At 47.1% G+C, this 17,500-nt stretch overlaps 1 protein-coding gene across 20 annotated transcripts in view; it reads right to left on the bottom strand.

The window, feature by feature from the left end:
• Positions 1-17,500, bottom strand: part of kmt2ca (lysine (K)-specific methyltransferase 2Ca) — a 112,704-nt gene that overhangs the window by 16,496 nt on the left and 78,708 nt on the right. For 13 of the 20 annotated variants that reach the window (XR_014116918.1, XM_081696326.1, XM_081696325.1 and 10 more), the window contains 22 exons: positions 17,178-17,276; positions 16,776-16,823; positions 15,409-15,546; positions 15,035-15,064; positions 14,708-14,842; positions 14,178-14,325; positions 13,783-14,009; positions 13,636-13,709; positions 13,172-13,366; positions 12,341-12,487; positions 10,076-11,968; positions 9,646-9,977; positions 7,743-9,544; positions 6,284-6,395; positions 5,882-5,948; positions 5,739-5,802; positions 5,401-5,633; positions 3,035-4,711; positions 2,560-2,766; positions 676-840; positions 412-553; positions 1-10 (listed from right to left, as the gene is read on the bottom strand). The exon at positions 1-10 is cut by the window's left edge and continues 138 nt beyond it. Coding sequence is in view for 19 of the 20 variants with exons in the window: in XM_081696326.1 (XP_081552452.1) it covers positions 1-10; positions 412-553; positions 676-840; positions 2,560-2,766; positions 3,035-4,711; positions 5,401-5,633; positions 5,739-5,802; positions 5,882-5,948; positions 6,284-6,395; positions 7,743-9,544; positions 9,646-9,977; positions 10,076-11,968; positions 12,341-12,487; positions 13,172-13,366; positions 13,636-13,709; positions 13,783-14,009; positions 14,178-14,325; positions 14,708-14,842; positions 15,035-15,064; positions 15,409-15,546; positions 16,776-16,823; positions 17,178-17,276 (7,945 nt within the window). In the remaining variant the exon portion in view is untranslated. The remainder of the gene's footprint in view (positions 11-411; positions 554-675; positions 841-2,559; positions 2,767-3,034; positions 4,712-5,400; positions 5,634-5,738; positions 5,803-5,881; positions 5,949-6,283; positions 6,396-7,742; positions 9,545-9,645; positions 9,978-10,075; positions 11,969-12,340; positions 12,488-13,171; positions 13,367-13,635; positions 13,710-13,782; positions 14,010-14,177; positions 14,326-14,707; positions 14,843-15,034; positions 15,065-15,408; positions 15,547-16,775; positions 16,824-17,177; positions 17,277-17,500) is intronic. The other 7 variants (XM_081696321.1, XM_035530699.2, XM_081696316.1 and 4 more) reach the window with 5 other exon arrangements.

The raw sequence follows: 17,500 nt of genomic DNA, 5'->3' as shown, positions 1-17,500 counted from the left end.
CTTTTGGAAACTGGGAACAGACAAAAGGTACAAACCTTGTAAACTTCTGGACAACACGACGAGACAAAATGAGCTCCACGGAGCAGGTTCTTTGAGAGGTGTGGCCTCCAAGGTCTCCTCTACTGACGAGATGGCAAGCAACGTTCTTCAGACAATAAATGTACAAACAAACAAATAAAACCTAGTGGTAGTCAATTTGCATTAATGACTACTAAGTGATAGATTACTTGGTCCCCCAGTTCACCCAAACAATAAACAACAGGATAAGTTATAACTTAACACTGTCGTCCCAGTTCATAAATTAGGATATACACCAATATGAATTATATCCACTGCATAGCTTTGGTTGGAATTCTCCATGTGTGTTTGGGAAAAGCTGCTTTCTCTAGAACAAGGGCGGCCGATTCCTACCCGCGTGGTCACTCATGACGTCGGCCTTGCGTGCGAGCTCGTCGGCGGTGGCGAAGCCGTTCACCATCTGCGGCCTGGCCACGGGAGGGGGCGTGGGCGGTAGCGAGGCAGGCGGCGTCGGAGGGTTGCTCAGGTTGTTCTGCTGCACGGCAAAACACAGCAACTATTCGCCAACACCATTCAGGTCGAGTTTTTCTGCAGTTTCGGTCAGATCGGGAATTTTTTTAAATCCCCACCCCAAGAGGTCCCACAGCAGAACCAAACCTTGAAGATGAGCTGGGAGTAGTAATCACACACTCCATCCAGCGACGCACTTCCAAAAGAACCAGACAGCCTGTTCTCTCCATCCAGCTGCCCGCTACCATACGGGGGGAAGTGGGTGAAGTTCACCCCAATCAGGGGCTCCATCAGAGGCAACAGGGTGAGATGCTACGGGGTGGGGGTTTGATGGACATGAAAGATTACTTGAAGAGACAGAGCTCATCAAGAGAGTCTCTGGAGGTACAGATTTCACACCAAGAAGATATATCCTGACCGAGAGAATCCAAGAGCAGCTATTTAAAATCGATCACAAGGTGGAGCCCCAGAGAGCTGGGTGCAACTTTTATCTTTGATACAGTTTAGTGCAAATGTTTGCATCCCAATTGATGGGGAAAATAAAAAAAGGAGTAAGAAACTTTAACAAAAACTATATTTAATCCAAGTTCACATTTCATGCCCCTTAATCACCACAAGTAAGAAATCTGGTAAAAAGGCATGATAAGAATAATGACGGAGAACAAAATTATAGCAGTTCACACGTTTGCATCCCCCTCTTATGAAACACTGCAATCATTTTGACTTTAAAAGCTCCTGCAGACTCTTTTCGTTTCCTCTGGGCAGCTTTTGAATCCTTACAGGTGCAATTTGGTCCATTCCTACTGGCATACTCGCTCCAATTCTACCAGTTTGCTGGGCGGGCTGTCTGTAGAGCTTCCTTCACATCCATCCACATGTTTCCTATAACACACCAGTCTAGTCTGGGAAGGCCATGGCGAGACATTCACGTTCCTTATCAGGCCACCACGCTTCATCTGTAGCTGTGTGTCTGATTAATTAATTCTGTTAATTAATTAATTTAATTGATGGTGTCCAATTAATTCTGATTAATATAAATTCTTTCTTCCTCTTTCTGTAGAGCTCCAGGCCTGATACAAACACCCCAACACATCACATGATCCCTCACCGTGTTGTAAACATGGGAGTGAACAAAAAACGTTTCAGCTCTGCTCTGACTGTTCCAAAATGCATCTGATTGGTTAATATGCATACTCCAAGAGTGTTGCCTAGTGTCTGAGAGTCATGGCTTCCTGTGGTTCAGTGCAAACTTGTGTGGGCTGTGAAGATGATAACTTATTTCATTCAAATTTGACTTAGACTGAACTGTTCTAACATGGAAGTCACAAGGTTTTCGGATGAAAAACACCTTTATATGAGTACATGTTTGTTTTGAAGATTAAAGGTATAAGAGTTAAATTCTTGGATTAACCACGGATAATCTAAGACTGATGCAAACCTTTGCATTCAACTGTATATTACCTTAAAATCTAAAAGTACATGAGAAGAACTTTAGCTTTTTTGCTTCAATGTTTTGAATCACACCTCTGAGCACCAAATACCACGGCTTGTTTCAGTTACCAGCTCACTGTAGCATGCCTGCATCCATAACCAGGTATGACGTAAAAGCTATTAATCATTTTTAATGCGAGTGCGCTGAACACTTCATCTAAAACCCTGTTTAGCCTTTTCACCAGTGCCATTTCTTGCATTCTACCCACACCTATCCATGCCAGTACTGTAATTAAGACATAATGAAGGTAATTACTCCTGGAGATGACAGTAATTAAAGAGGCACTTTTGCAGAAAAATCAACATGCTGTATAAATTAAGACTCATTTAGCTTTAGGACATTTATACCTGTTAATGCATTACTAAAAGTTTCTAAGGTAGAAAACCTCTGCCTTGAAGAAGTTTCTCTCATTTCATTTCAAGATTTCATAAAGCGTTGTTTTCAGCTTTCCACGAACATCGGCAAGCTGCACGACTTGGATCTCTTCCAGGCCCTAATAAGACTCAGAGCGGCGTGCGAGATTCGGCCCGAGTGTTCACCTGTTCGAGTTGCGTCATCAGCGTGTCTGTAGTGGGGTAGGCTGCCTCCATCTCCTCTCGCTCCCTCTTCCTCTTCTTCCAGCGTGAGGCGGGTTTGTCAGCCCCAGTCTTGGGCGTTCTCTTGCTGCGCTGTTTCTTCTTGCCTGGTTCTGGAAGGGACGGTTCAGGAGGACCCACGTTTCTCGTCAGCTGGCTGTTCACGGCACCCTGTGAGGCAAACGCAAAACTCTTTCACTCACTCGCAGAGTATGAGGCTGGCAGTGGGCTCCTCCTAAGTGAAGACATGACCGTATGCTCAGTACGACTTTGTGAGATCAATTTAGGAGTGACACTTTAATCACAAATTGCATTTGTTCGGTCTAAGATGCCAAACATTTTGGCAAATGGGTTAACAGATTATCAACTTTTAATGTGGATTATATGACGTTTATTTAACATTTAAGGTCTTTAATACACTTTATAACTGAGGTCTTACCAAACAAACAGCAGACACCAGCTTTACAGAGCCCTTAATGTCTGGCATGCCCTCTTCTGACCGCAGGTTGTCATTGGATACCTGGTGTATAAGGGGTGCGGTCGAAGGCGGGGACGTGCTCTTGTTCTTCAACAGGTGTTTGAGCAGCTCATTCCCAGAGTCGCCCTTGGCAGCGTGCGCGGGACTCAGTCCCGTCACGCCTGGGGGGGAGGTTCCCTCGCCACCTTCCTCGAGCTTCACCTTGCCCGTGACGTCCGCGCCGTGCACAGCACCTGGCTCTCCCTCGTGCCCCCAGCACTCGTTCACCTCCAGCGTCTCCTGCTTGATCTCGTGGGCTTTGTCCAGGGCGCCACGCTCTGTCTCCGAGCCCGCACCGGACTGCCGACCAAACGGACACCCGCTTCCCGACAGCTGCCACTCCAGTTCCGAGGAAGGAGCCAGCCCGGTGGAGGAGGAGGGGTTGTTTGGGTCGTGGTCCTGGTCGCCCTGCTGGTTGGCGCTGCGCGTGGGGGTGGATGACGTGTCCGACACGCATGGGGTCAAGGGAGCGGTGAGATCCGAGTGCGGCGTGGAGGGGGTTTTCACAGACTCTGTGTCGGCGTCTTTCTTCTTCCGGGTCCTTTTTTTCTTGCCCTTCTCTTCGGGGATAATGTTAGAGTAGAGCTGTATAAGAGACTGCCCTGAGCCGGGGTAATTAGGTGGCAAGGGTGTAGCCGACTCCATGCCAAACAGAGGGGCCTCACTTCCGCCCTGGGGCAGCGCCGACGGGCGAGGCTGACCCGGAACGAAGTTGATCGCATGCATGATCGGATTCTTTGGCCGGAAATTTGGCCCCATCTCCTGGCCAGGGAAGGCTCCGCTCCCGGGTATAGGTCGCCGGTCTCCACCCTGCGCGAAGGTTGGGCCGGGGCCCCCAAAGTCTAGAGACGAGGCCCCCTGCTGGGGGAACACGGACACCATCTGCTGCGGCTGTTGAGGCCCGGCAGGCTGCATGAAGTCTCGGGGGAGCTCAGCACTGTAGAAGGGCATGTGGGAAAGGTTGTCGCGACTGGAGTCTGGGCCAACACCGGTTCCCTGCTGCTCCAGCTCCAGCCGCTGCAAGGCCCTCTGCCTCTCCACCTCCTGCATGAGCTGCACCCGCTGCCTCTCTTGCTGCTCTCGCAGACGCTCGCGCCGCTCGCGCTCCTGGAAACCCTCGCTGAACGGGTTGTTGTCATCAAACTTCACATGAGGGGCGGCACCACCTCCGCCCCCGACGCCGTGGCCTCCAGGTACACCGCCATGCTGGCCAGGTGGTACTCCTGGCACCATGGCAGGTGGAGGCTGGGCCTGAGGAAGCTGGCCCGGGTTGGATGGTGGCATTTGAGTGGGCATGTGAGATGGCAATCTGGGTCCACCCATGGGCCCAGGCCCGGACGGGTGCCAGCCTGGCATGTTGGGCATGCGGCTGGGGTTGGGCGGAGCTGGGTGGGGCTGCATAGGTGACATCATGGGCTGTCCCATATGGGGTCCCCCAGACATCATGGCAGGGGCTTGGCCTTGCATTCCTGGCATGGCCTGCAGTGGGTTCATCATGGGCGGCTGGAGACCACGCTGCTGCTGCTGCTGCTGTTGCTGCTGCTGTTTGACGCGGTACTCCTCGATCAGTTCAGCGTGTTCCTTCTGCTGTTTACGGATCTACAGAGGGAGGGAGGGAGGGAGAAAAAAAAGAGGGCGAGGAAAAGAGAAAGAGAGCGATTAAGTGCGCACAAAAAAGAGGGAGAGCGCTATGTGGGTGGAATGATGCAAGCGCGATGGTGACCACAGGGTTGAGGAGAGGAGCGCGTGCTCAGTACAGACACTCCACGTTCCCCTTTACCAGCTGTGTGCGAGACCGCGGGCCTTGGGAACATGTTGACAGAACGGAGCAGGAGAAGAGAATGTCAGAGAATAAATCAGACTACGCTCCCTTCTGGGCCCTGGCTCCTCTAAGGTCACTGTGCTCTGGCGTGGAAAGGTCAGGGAAGTGTGAAATAATTAGGAGAGCCCCCCGCATAGTCAAAATGTCTTAAAGTTTAGTAGGCAATTCCCCCTTGCATCTATAGAAAATGGATCTCCATAATTACCGTGAGACAGGAAATGTACTGAAAATGACTAGGTTGGGTATTTATTGGCTTAACTGTTTACCCTCCATTGCTGTGGTCAAACACCACATTTTTACGATGTAAGCCAGATGGAAAGTCTTTATTTAGTCATATATACACGTGTACAGTTCAATTAAACGTTTCTCTTTGTGCATCACTAGGCTACCACTGTTACGTATGGGATCACCGCTCATTGTGCTGTGCTGCACACTCATGACTCTGCTTTCAGATGCATTCCTATACCTGCTCCAGCTGCTTCTGAACCACGCTCTGTTGTTCTGTCACTTGCTTCAGCTGTTCTGCGTCTTCCTCAGGAAACTCGCGGCCAGCCTTTTTAGCTGTGCGCTGTTTTGCCGAGAGGGCCTTCTTCGATTTCCTGTGAGCCCCGATCTGGTCTTCTAGAAACTTCTGCTGCATCTGTAGTAGCTGCTGTGTCTCCTGAAGCCACTCCTCATATTGTTTTCTCTGTGCATCATCTGAAAGGGACAGAAAAGTAAATTGAATGCATAAATATTAAAACACAAGCCCTCCAAAACTGAAAAATAAACACTGCTTCCAACAAATTGGCAATCGACACTTACTGACAAAACCAGGTCCGAAACTAGGGGGGTCTGGCCTTGCCAGCTGTGGTATCAGTTTTCCATCCTAAATGAAATGGTTCGTTAGTGATCTGGTAGCTAGGCTAACGTATGTAAAGTGACACAATAAACACAGGTGCACATACCTGTCCAAACGCGTGTTGAGGGAATCCGACAGCATCTGGCCCGTGCGGCGCCGGAACCTGCTGCATCCTATTCGAAAGCAAAAGGCGTGGAGAAAACTTAAAAGAAACGAACGTGAGCCTTACCTGTCCCCATCTTTCTTAGAAACGGGGCCTTCTAGGAAAATAAATCTTTAAAAGGGAAATCTCTTTAATATCACTTCAGGAATTCTTTGGGAACAAATATCAGCACAATGAATAATGGTGAGACACTATCACCATCTACCTCATCTGTGCAGGGAAACCTACACAGGGAAATGAGTCACTATTATAGTTTGTAGTAATTGGCCATACACTACAAGTGCTATAGACAGAGTATAACCTTAATGTTAAATGGTTCATGACTGTTCATTAGGCCAGTTTTACCTGTTCATGACTATGGGTGTCATTCCCATACTGTTCTGTGCCATCACCCTGTTGATTCCCTTCAGAGCCACCATCTTCGCTTTCATGATTGGGTCCGTGATGGCGTCAAAGTCTACAAATGGGAACATCACAGTGGAACCAAAAAAAACCCTGCAGTTACTTGGAAGTTGTGAAATTAATAATCTTTTGAATTCAGTTTCGTCCATTTCGAATAAATGGCACTTCACTTGTACAGGTCATAAATTATTCAGCTGACACTACACAGAAAACACTATGGGAAAGCTCGGAAGGTTTTCCATCGTCAGGGACGAATACACCCAACACAGGTATCCCTCACTCTGTCTGACAGTGGTGCTAGGAGCAATCAAGTAACTAGTGTTACTTTCAATATATATTGCTGTTAAAATTAATTAATTCATTAATTTAAATACTGTCTCCAAGATACTGTCCATGTGAGCCACTTAAGGTAGTGAGTGAAATTACATGGCATTTACAGTATGGCCAAATGAACTAAACTAAATAAACCATGGAAAACACTACTAAAATAAAACAGCTATGCCTAAATCAAAAAGACAGGAAAAGATAATTAAACACATTAAATATACAAAGGTTAAATACCATAATTTAAAAGGTGATCATTTCAACAACTGAAAATTAATGATGGTCATTAAAACACAGCAGCCTGAAGAGAGTGATCAACCCAACAATTTGTACAGATTCAACAGCTTAGAAAAAAAACTGCTCACATATGATTCCCCCCAAAGACTATATTTTCAGCTGCAACACAAGTGTTGCTTTTTAGTGTCTTCAGCAACCACAACTGCTAGGTCAGCTTGGGCCACACTGTGACTATGAATCACTTGCACGTGAACATATCATATTTATTTCCCTGTGGAATATCATCAAAAATAGCACTGGTGCCCTAAGAAGCTCTTCTGGTCTCCAGGAAGGCGTCGCTGAGCAGTGCAAAGAGCAGGCACATGCTTGGTGCACAAATGTCATGTGCCACAAGGGTTAGGAAAACAAATCAGCTTGGTTTTACTGGTAAACAAATGAGGTCACTCATTATTGTCCTAATATCTCACCCCATTGAAAGGTACCTCAATGGCCATGATTGGATTCATGGATTCAGGTCAAATGAAGAAGGAAAAAAAAACAAAAAAACAACAACAACTGGTCAAATGAAAACTAACACCATGGTCTTTGCAAGTTCTGACTACGGTGAGATCACAATAATGATCACATTTTCTTTTTCGATTGCTTTGCCATGACCTGCATCAATAAATACCTTTACTAAAGAAAAAAGAAAATCAATCATCACTACCAATGCTGACCTGAATCTATAAAGACCTTTAGTGGAGGGAGGAAGAGAAAGAGAGGGAAAAAAATCAAAACCAGTGCACTAATTCATCATAAATAATGAATGTGTTATGTAAAATGTTAGTGTGAACATTCTTACCAATATTTGGGAAGAACTGGTCACCGGAGCGTTGACGAATCATGGCCTGCATTTGCCTCTGCTGTTGCTGCTCCTGTCTTTCCTGATCCAAAAGGTCTTGGAGCAGGAGGGGCTGCTCATCTAACAGCAGTGGTCTGTTCGACTGGCTCTGCTGTACCTTTGCTCCCTGTTGCCCAAGAGCTCCCGGTGGGATCATCCCCTGCTGGACTTGGGGGTGGAGGGTGTGGGGTACTGCCTGCTGGCCAGCCACCATTGGCAGGCTCGGATCCACTTGATGTCCCGGAGAAGCTCCGAATCCTTGGACCGGAATTTGCTGGTTGCTTGCAGTCATCATGTTGGGATTCCCCAATGATCCTGCGTGAGCAAGTGGTGCATTTATTCTGTGTCCCATTGCCACTGCAGGGTTCATACTGTGATCTTGCCCTTGACCCTGCAAGATCACCATGCCCATGTTTGACTGAAGATCTGGGCCATGGTCAGGCTGGGGAAGATCACCTTGGTGATGAGCATCAATCCCAGAGTCCTCAAGTTTGTCCTTGGTTAAAAGACTTGAGAGTACTGGGGCAGAGCCAGAAGGAACAGCTGTACTTGATACCCCAGCCTGCTGGACTAATCCCTCAAACAGATTAGACACATTCCCCTGGCTGCCTTTACTACTCAGTGGCCTGTTATTACTTAAGGGACCCCCACATACAGAAGGGTCCTGGCTGACCAATGAACCCGGTTTGGCCTCTGTTTTAATAGTGCTCTCCGTCAGCAGATTATTAGAGCTTTCCTTTGACAGGCACTCTTCTTGTTTGATATGACCAGAAGGCTGACCATCCAATTTATTCATTGTTTGTGTTGATGTACTTCCACAGGTGCCACTTTTCTTCCCAGACAAGCCCTTCTGAAGGTCTGAGGTTTCTCCATGGTCATCCTCTATGGGGTCACTGAGATCTAATTCCTCGTTGAACATATCCTTCTTGTCCTCAAGGTTCAGCTCAGGATCGGTGTAAGCAATAAGGTCAAATTTCCCAGACTCAATGAAATCGTCAAGGTGGAGGTCATTCGTTTCCAGATCCAAATCCTTGCCATCAACTGGATCGAGGTTCAAGTTCTCCAAATCATCATCAACCAAATCTTTAACCTCTACATCCTCAAGGTCCTTCACAGCAGAGTCATCCGTGTCCAGCTTCTCCTCCATCCCATCACCACAGGGTAGAGGGACGACTTCTGTACCGGGGACCGTCACAGGGAGAAGGGTCGACTGGGCAGAATTAAGTGCTTCACCACGGACCGGATGAGTGTGCGTGGTTGTCACAGAGGGATGTCGCTGAACAGTGCTCACTGGCATATTTGCTCGCTGGTGCAGGTTTTCCATACTAGCCGACACAGGCATCTGACCGGCTGATCCCTGTTGTGGTTGACCCATCATTGGATTCATGGATCGTGGTGTTTGGTTGCCAGCAAAGGCCATATTCTGCCCCGTCATGAAGCTGCTAGAAGGTCTCTGAGGATGGTTAGGATGGTCCAAGATATTGGGTGGCCCAAAGGGTAGTCTGACTCTGTTCTCTGGAGCCCTGTGTCGAAGCTCAATAAAAGGTTGCCCCATTATATTGTGCTGCTGTACTGTAAGGCCTCGTGGTGGAAAGTGTTGAGGAAGGCCCATCTGAGGGCTACTTCCCATTGATCTAGGGAGATCCGCTGGTAGAGATCTTCTCAACTGTGGTGGGACATTATCAACCATTGGCCCACCTTGCATCTGGTGGGGGGGGCGAAGGAATGGCTCCTGACCTGTAGCTCCAGCAGGAAATCCAAACCTGAAATAAACCACATTATAATGGAACCATATTATAATATTATATTGGAAAAGTATTTGAAAACACCACAAATACTGAATTTAACAGCAGAAATGCCTCACCTAGGCCCTTGTGGTCTTATGCCCACAGTGCTCAGTTCTCTGGAAAACTGAGGTCGGGGACACTGAGCCTCATCGGGAAACGGTGCCCGTTGATCCCCAAGGAAAGTCCCAGGAAACCTCTGACTTCCCTGCATGGGTGAAGGTCTCATAGTTCCAGGATATGGGGGCGGTGGGCGGCCAAACATGTCATTCTGAGGCCCAGAGTCTTCCTGTGACCAATGCATAGGAGTAACGGGTGCAGGAGTGCCAGTAGCCTCCTGAAGTCCCTTCTCTTGTCTGATGGCACTCTTTTGTTGCTGCTGTTTCAGGATCAGCTGTCGTAATCTCTGACGCTAACAGAAACAGAAAACAAGCATGTCAGAGGAAGAAGCAAATAAACTAGTTGCTTAATCAAATAACCAAATGCAATCATTTATTTGAAAGAACACACCTGTTTAAGTTTTTCTTCTGTGTCCCCTAGTGCTGGTTGCAAGGTATCCGAAGAGCTGCTTGTAGCCTGTGGGCCAACACCATGAGCCAACCTTTCCCCCGACTGTGGACAAGGGGTCACTGGAGCTTGCTCAAAGGGGTCATGAATAGGTGTTTGATTAGGGTTGGACTGTGGCAAAGAGAAACCTTCGTCTGAAATACCAGGGTGTTTAGGGGTCTGACAGCCTGGACCAGCTGGATGAGAAAAGGGATCTGGCATCCTGTTTTGAGCCTGATGACTAAACTGATCTGAAGGATGAACCATGGGGCTTGGCCTTGGGGTCCCAGGAGGTTGAGAATATGGGTCTGTGTGAACTGGTCTTGGAGTTCCAGGTGGCTGGTCATATGGATCTGATTTGGATGGTCTAGGTGTTCCAGCAGCCTGCATGTATGCGTCTGCGTTTCTCTGGCTGCCTGGGGACTTGGGATACCTTTCTCCTGGTGCTGGTCTTGGAGTACCTGCCATTTGTGCATATGGATCTATAGTGTGAGACGGAGATTGTCTGCGACCAGACGGCTGTGACTGAGAAAACTGTTCCATAGGAGCAGGTCGAGGAGTAGATGGTGGCATCGAGTATGGATCAGAATGTGGACTTGGGGTACCAGGAGGCTGAGCATAGGGGTCATGAGGTCGTGGAGTACCCGGAGGTTGGGCATAAGAATCAGCAATCTGCTGGGAATAATCTGGTCTAGGTGTAGAGGGCGCATGTGCATACAAGTCCCTTTGAGGATGTCGGTTTATGGGCATGGGCTGAGCAAAGTGGCCTCCTGAGGCCTGACGCATCATCCTGCCTTCACTGTTGAAAGCATCTCCCATTGACGGATGAGGCGTGTGGGGTTGATGTGCATAAGGGTCACTCTGCTGACCCTGAGGGAAACCATCAGGTGGTCCACGTCTCATGCCTTGCTGTGCCGTACTGAAAGGGTCTTGCTGAGTCTGAGAGGGAGGCATTGGAGTTTTAAACACTGGCACGAAGCCAGATTCACTGCTTCCTGGAATAGGTGTCAACAGCGGCCTTGTGTAAGGGTCGGAAAGGACCATACGATTGTGCGGCATCCGCTGGTAATGTTCTGATCTATGGTTTGGCCTGGTAAAGTTGTCCCCTGTTGGAGCACTGGCCAACATGTATCTACCTGGTTGCTGCTGTTCTGATACAGGTCCAGACCTTGGGGGACCAAGAGGTTTCACAAATGGATCTGAGGGCCTGGGTGTGTCTGGTGGCTTTGTGTACATGTCAGCACTCGCAGACGTTGGAGAGCCAAAGGGCTCATGGGCCGGGGAAGGTCTTCCCCTCTCTTGCATGTCAGACAGCGACCCTCTACGAGGTGTGCTTGACCCAGATGGTGGGGGACGAGGAGTACCCACCATCTTAGCATACGGATCCCAAGGAGAAGATGGCCGGGAGCCAGATGAACCAGGAGAAAACACCTGAGGAGACTGAGATTGAGATGATGATCCTTGTGGGTACTGGCCGTCATGGGTGGGAGTCTTTGCCACGGATGATTGAGGAGGCGGTTGTGGGCGCAGAAAAACATCATCTGATGATGAACTTGAGGTTGGAGTTCCAGGAAGCTGGGGTTTTACAAAGTTGTCCTTGAGCGCCGTTTGCTGTAGAGGGGACGTGTTGCTTCCGTTGGTGGGCTGAGGCGTCATAGGACTTCCACTCCCACTGTTGGTGGCATCTCCACCTGACTGTCCACTGTATTGTTGCTGGTGGTGTTGCTGGTGCTGTTTCGGTGGTGGTGGTGCTTGTTTTTGTTGTTGCTGCTGAAGCTGCTGCTGCTCATTTTTAACCTGCTCAAGCTTCTGAGTGGCCTCGATCTTCGCCTGCTGCTTGCTCTTTTGTCTCATTTGCTGCCATGGAAACAAGAAAGCGAGTGAAAACACTTCAGTTGATGAAGCCATTAGAATGCACTGAATTTTAATCTCCTGATGACATGGTGCTAAGAACACTCTCTTTCCCTCATTCTCTAAATAAGTTTTGAGCTTTTAAAAATGGGTCATTAAGCCATGCAGGGAAAATGTGAATGTGTGCTTAATATGGTGATGACAAAATGTTTAAAAGCCGTTACAGTATGTTTCTGTCCAAGGGAAAAATATATAAATTTAACCAGTTTTCCTTCTACAGCTTTACCTATTGAATTCTTTCTTTCTTGCACCTTGTAAATTTGTCTACTGGTTCTTGGCAGATGAATGCCAGAACTGTGCCTCGCCTTGGGATCTTACCAGAGAATTTTTTCCACATCCTGCAGCTATAGTTGCCTGGTTGGAATGTCCAAAAAGGACGTCTTTATTTGTTGATTTTATGGCTTTGCTTTTTGGGACCTTTTCCTGCTGCTTCTTAAGGGGTCCCCACATCTGACTTAATTCTCCCTTTTCAATGCAAATTAAGAATTAGTACACTGTACGGCAATCCCAAATGTAAAGAAAGAAATGACCACTCAACCATGCATAACAACATTCTCCTATAGGCCATGATCACTGTACATATAATACTCATCATGCATTGCTGAGTTAGCCTTATTATGAAACTTTTAAAATAGTTTTGATATCCACACTAAAATATGTCTTAATGGTTAGGACTGAGGTACTTTATAATCTAGCCCATGCACATGGCCTGCGACTCTAAAACCATAATCGAATTGGTGCGGACACTGATCAGAAAGAACTGAACTAAGGCCTGGATCAATTGACCTGACCATGAAGTTTGCTGGTAAATGCATGTGCTATCCCCTCTTATCATGAGTATGAACAGCACATGATGGCTTCATGAATTAGTTTGTTAATCAAGCTGGAAAAAACCAAATGTGGTGAATTCAATTAAAGGTGTTAGGGTGATCAAGCTCAAACATTGTATTTTTTTTTTTTTTTTTTTTAATCCAGAGACATGATCAGTGGTTGAAAACCCAGCGTTGCACTGCCACAGTTCCCATATAAAAGTATTAAAACAAAAGTAAAACAAAAGCAAAACAAAAAACAAACAACCCCCCCCCCCCCCCCCCAAGAGGCAAAGAAAAACAGGGTGAAAACAAAAAGGAACCCCAGGCTGCCAATCACCTGTCTCAGCTTCCACTCCTGTTCATGCTGCGACTCCTTTTGTTTGGGCGGATCTTTGAAGAGCAGTTCTGTTTCCATGGAGACGCCGGGGTCAAAGGGGTCAGGTGCCTGCTGGTGTTGTTGTCTCTTCATAGTGTCATTAGACAACTGAACTTTGTTTATACGAAGAGCTGCTCTGTTATCCCGAGCCTTTTGCTAAAAAGCAGACAAACAAATCCTCAATCTCTGAACAAACCTTTTTTTTGGTCATCATGTTTGTTTACTGTTTAGAGTATTAAATAGTTTACTGTCTGACTTTAGTAACAATCAGCATTTACTGAATGTTCACTGATTTACTGTAGGTTGGTCTTGTGTGGCAGTATTTTTGTTAAAAGTAACACTGTAAAACTATTTTCCGTTGACGTGACTTAAAACAACTTCACTTCCTGTAACAATCAAATCGAAACATGATGCTAAAATCTTACCACATATGGGGCTCTTTCCTGAGAACTAGCCTTTCTCCACAATTTCGCAATCTGCTTCACCCTAGTCGACCAATCTGTGGAGTAAAGTGCCACAATTAGTCTCTAAACATCAGTTGCACTGAATTAGTCATTCTAGGGGGTACCTACCTGGAAACTCCTCTCTTAGACTGGGAAAGTTGACGTTGGTGTAAAGCACAGGTGCCACAGTGGCCAGCTCTCCAAGGGTCTCCTCCTTCTCCCACTTCAGGGTGCTCCTCTGGGCATTAGACATGGTGTCCGTTTCTGCGTCTGCAGAAGGAGCTGGACCAGGCATGGGGACAGGAGCACTCCAGGGACCCACCATATCACTGCCCATCTGGCTGAACTTCTTCTCTCTGTGGAGATGCATCTCAAGCTGTCACGCTCAAACCATTTTTCTTCTCTCTTTCTATTTTTCTTTTTTTGGACCGAGTTCGCTTCACTGCTGTGTTTCTCAAACTCGAGGATGTGTCAGCGTTAATTTGCCATCTCGGCTTGATGAGATGACGCAAGTTCGGTCTCACCTCATGCTTTCGGGAAAAGGCATCCGGTGGATGGGAGAGAAAGTGCCAGAAACGGCACTTCCAGGCATCATGGGATTTGGAGGAAAGACAGGGTTTGGAGCCATCACACCATTCACCACAGGCATGCGAGGAAACATTCCACCATCTCCTGCAATTGAAATCATGAAAATATACTTACACCATTAAATGAGCACTGCCGGACACATACAGTACATTTGATATAGTGAGTACTTGTTACAGGACACTGTGATAGGGTATCAAGTGCAGTTGTTTAAATGGCTGACTTGGCTGGTGTCTTGTGTAGCTGAACATTTGGGCTGGCAAGAAACTAAGGGTGGCACCAAATATGGGTGGCGCACATTAAGGGTGGCGCTAAAATTAAGGGTAGCACAAAGTCCAAGATGCATTGGACTCAACTCCAGACTTCATTCAACTAAAACACCCAGTTTGCTAACTAATACATCCAACAGCTGTATGCTAACCCACATCTGATCGTGAGTCTGCAGCAAAGAGACAGCTGAAAGACACACCTGGTCCTTGGTGCGGCATGGCTATGACTGGCATGCTGGGGGCGGAGCTGGGAGGCTGGGTGAGCCCAGGTGATTGGCTGGAGCTGGGGCTGAGCACTGCTGTGAACAAGTCTTCCACTTCTTTGCCCTCCAGTTCTGTGTGGACACAGAGCATCTTTACGGTCTCCAATACGTACGAGTATAACATGATGCACGCGCAGGCACAGCCGTGCTTTCCCAGATAAAAACTAGGGAAATTAAATACTGTATGAATACCTCTCAATTTTGAAATCAGAACAGCTACTGAAGGTGTTAAAAAAACAAGACACACACAGTAGAGGTACCAACCTGGAATCTGGAGCTTGCTAAGGATGGATCCTAAAAATTAGACATGCACAAAAAATATTTTTTATTTATTCACTGTTTTGGTAATGCCTAGTTCAGAAAATTCTAAATAAGCAGTGACCGTCTCTGTGAGTACTCCCATTTCCTCTGATCAGAGTTAAACACCTTTAATATATAAGAAGCTTTAAGCTTAAAATTATATCTCGGTGGTTTACAGAAAATATCTTTAACATAGATGGAGAACTAGGCTGTGATAAACCAGCCGCACACTACAGGTTATGTTTAAAAATGACACCAGTGAGATCTACTGCACATGGATATTTAAAATAATACTTAGATTTTGCTAATTTGGTGGAGATATTTTAAAAGGTGCTTACCGTCAGTCACCATCTTGTCTAGTTCAGGGCTGAGAATCACGTCCAGGGGTTCCTCCTGCAGCTGCCGAGGTCCCCGGGCAGGGGCGGGATGAAGAGGCCTGGCAGGGCCAACAGGGACAGCCCCGATGTCCAAACCCGCTGGAGGCAAGAGGGGGTATTTAGTACTCATTAGTTTCACACTTAGACAAAGGCATCTGGGGAATACTCAAAAATCAAATCCCGTGGGGGCGGGGGTGGGGCGTGGGAAGAGGAAAACAAATTCCCAGAGCTGTCAAACTACGAGCTTAAAATCAGTGTTGACAACCAATTTATTTTTTACTGGGCCTGAGTGCTCAGTCAGAAGAAAAGGAAAAAACACCCAGCAGAGAAGAAGAGGAGCGTGAGGACTGAGCCTCCATGTCACGGTAAAATAATCCTTCTACACATTTATGTTGTCCACCTCTCCCTTCCCCTTAACTCAATTTCCCCAAGAATAACAAGAAACTAATTTGTGTAGCCTCTCCAACCAAGTGTGAAAACCACTCAGCCCACCCCCAAAATAGCCATTCTTTCATCACTTTGTATCCTGCCATATTAAAATAAATGAGGCCTTCATCAATGGAAAAAACACAGCAGGCAAGTGCAATGATTAATCATAATAAATCCTGTCACCAACATCAAAAGGAGAGACGAGGCTTAGGAAACCTTGGTGAGACCATTATATCACATACTGGGAACTAGAAACTTCACAAACAGTGAAGCAGTAAGAATATATTTTGAGATGCACCAGTTTTATAAAGCAAAAAGAAAAAGCCAAATAACCAGCTCCACATTAACTCCCCTTGGTTTAGCAGAAATATGTGCATCACCCTCAATCACACATCTCACAAGCCTGTTCAGTTCATTCGACAGTGCCATTACTCCACATGCACCCTTGCTAACTAAAACCAACGCCATACGAGCTAGTTTGACCTCGTCCATCCTCACCTCCGGCCCCGTTATCGCAAAGAGAAACAAACGGACAGACTGACAGCAGAAGTCTTTACTACTGAACGGGCTCTCCCTGAAACACGCGGACATTTCAAGGTGAGGCCCCACAAACAAAACACCTGTCTATGGCAGTTTACTTTTTCAGCTCAGTTTCACACCCAGCACAGAGCAGCATGCAGCTCAGAAGTGGTTAGTTGAAGATCAAAGTGACAGAAGTCGTCAGGGGAGCCCAGACGAGTGTGTGAGTGCACGTGGAGGATATGGGAGGGGCAGACGCATGCACAGGCAGAGGGGGACAGGAAGGAAGTGTGAGGGCCTTGTTCGGGGGAGGGGGTTAGCTGAGAGAGGAGGACAGCTCTACTCCTACAGCCAGAGAGGGTCTGCCTCCAAGCGCTTACCGAACGCAGAGGGGGAGCTGTCCACCTGGAAAGCACATAAATCAAGACCTACAGGGACCCAAGCAAGATATAAAAAAGGAAAGAAAAGAACACCAAAGCATTATAAATCTGAATCCAAACCCAACACAAGCACTGCAACGCTAAAAAGAAACAGGCACAACAGGAGATGCATAGCAAGCAATGAGAATGAAAAACACAATATTATGATGAAGCAAAACTAGGTTCAATAAAACATGTGAACAATGTTACAGAGGAAAACCCGTAAAAAAAAAAAAAAAACATGGCGGCCCAGGAACTGTGCTGACTTTCCCAGTGTGGGCGAGAGTTTGCTGCAGTGTTAGCGGCCAGGGGCGAGGTTGGGGCCCTTAGCCAGGGACTCCGCTTGGGCCTGTGGGGGGCTACCTGAATCATGCCCTGGTTTCACCAGGTCGTCCGACAGCATCCCCAGGAGATCGTCGTCTGACTGCAGAACCAGCTCGGCTAACGGATCATCTGCACTCGCTGGAGATTGAGAAGACAGGGGGTTTCTGAGCCTATCAGCATCTTCACAGTGCACCAAAAAAAAGACCACCACTGTGTAGGGACTAGTAAAACACGAGGAATTTATGCTTGCTAAATAAATAAATGAATGAATGAATGAATGAATGAACAGAGCATGTGAACATAAAGACAATGCTACTTATTACAGTAGCATATTTAGGTCAAACAGGCCAGTATCAAAAGCA

This window comes from Electrophorus electricus, chromosome 14, assembly GCF_041902795.1.
Source record: "Electrophorus electricus isolate QZ-2024a chromosome 14, ASM4190279v1, whole genome shotgun sequence".
Classification (NCBI taxonomy): Eukaryota; Metazoa; Chordata; class Actinopteri; order Gymnotiformes; family Gymnotidae; genus Electrophorus; species Electrophorus electricus.
The sequence above is the reverse complement of the archived record's forward strand: the minus strand, read 5'-3'. Positions and strand labels throughout refer to the sequence as shown.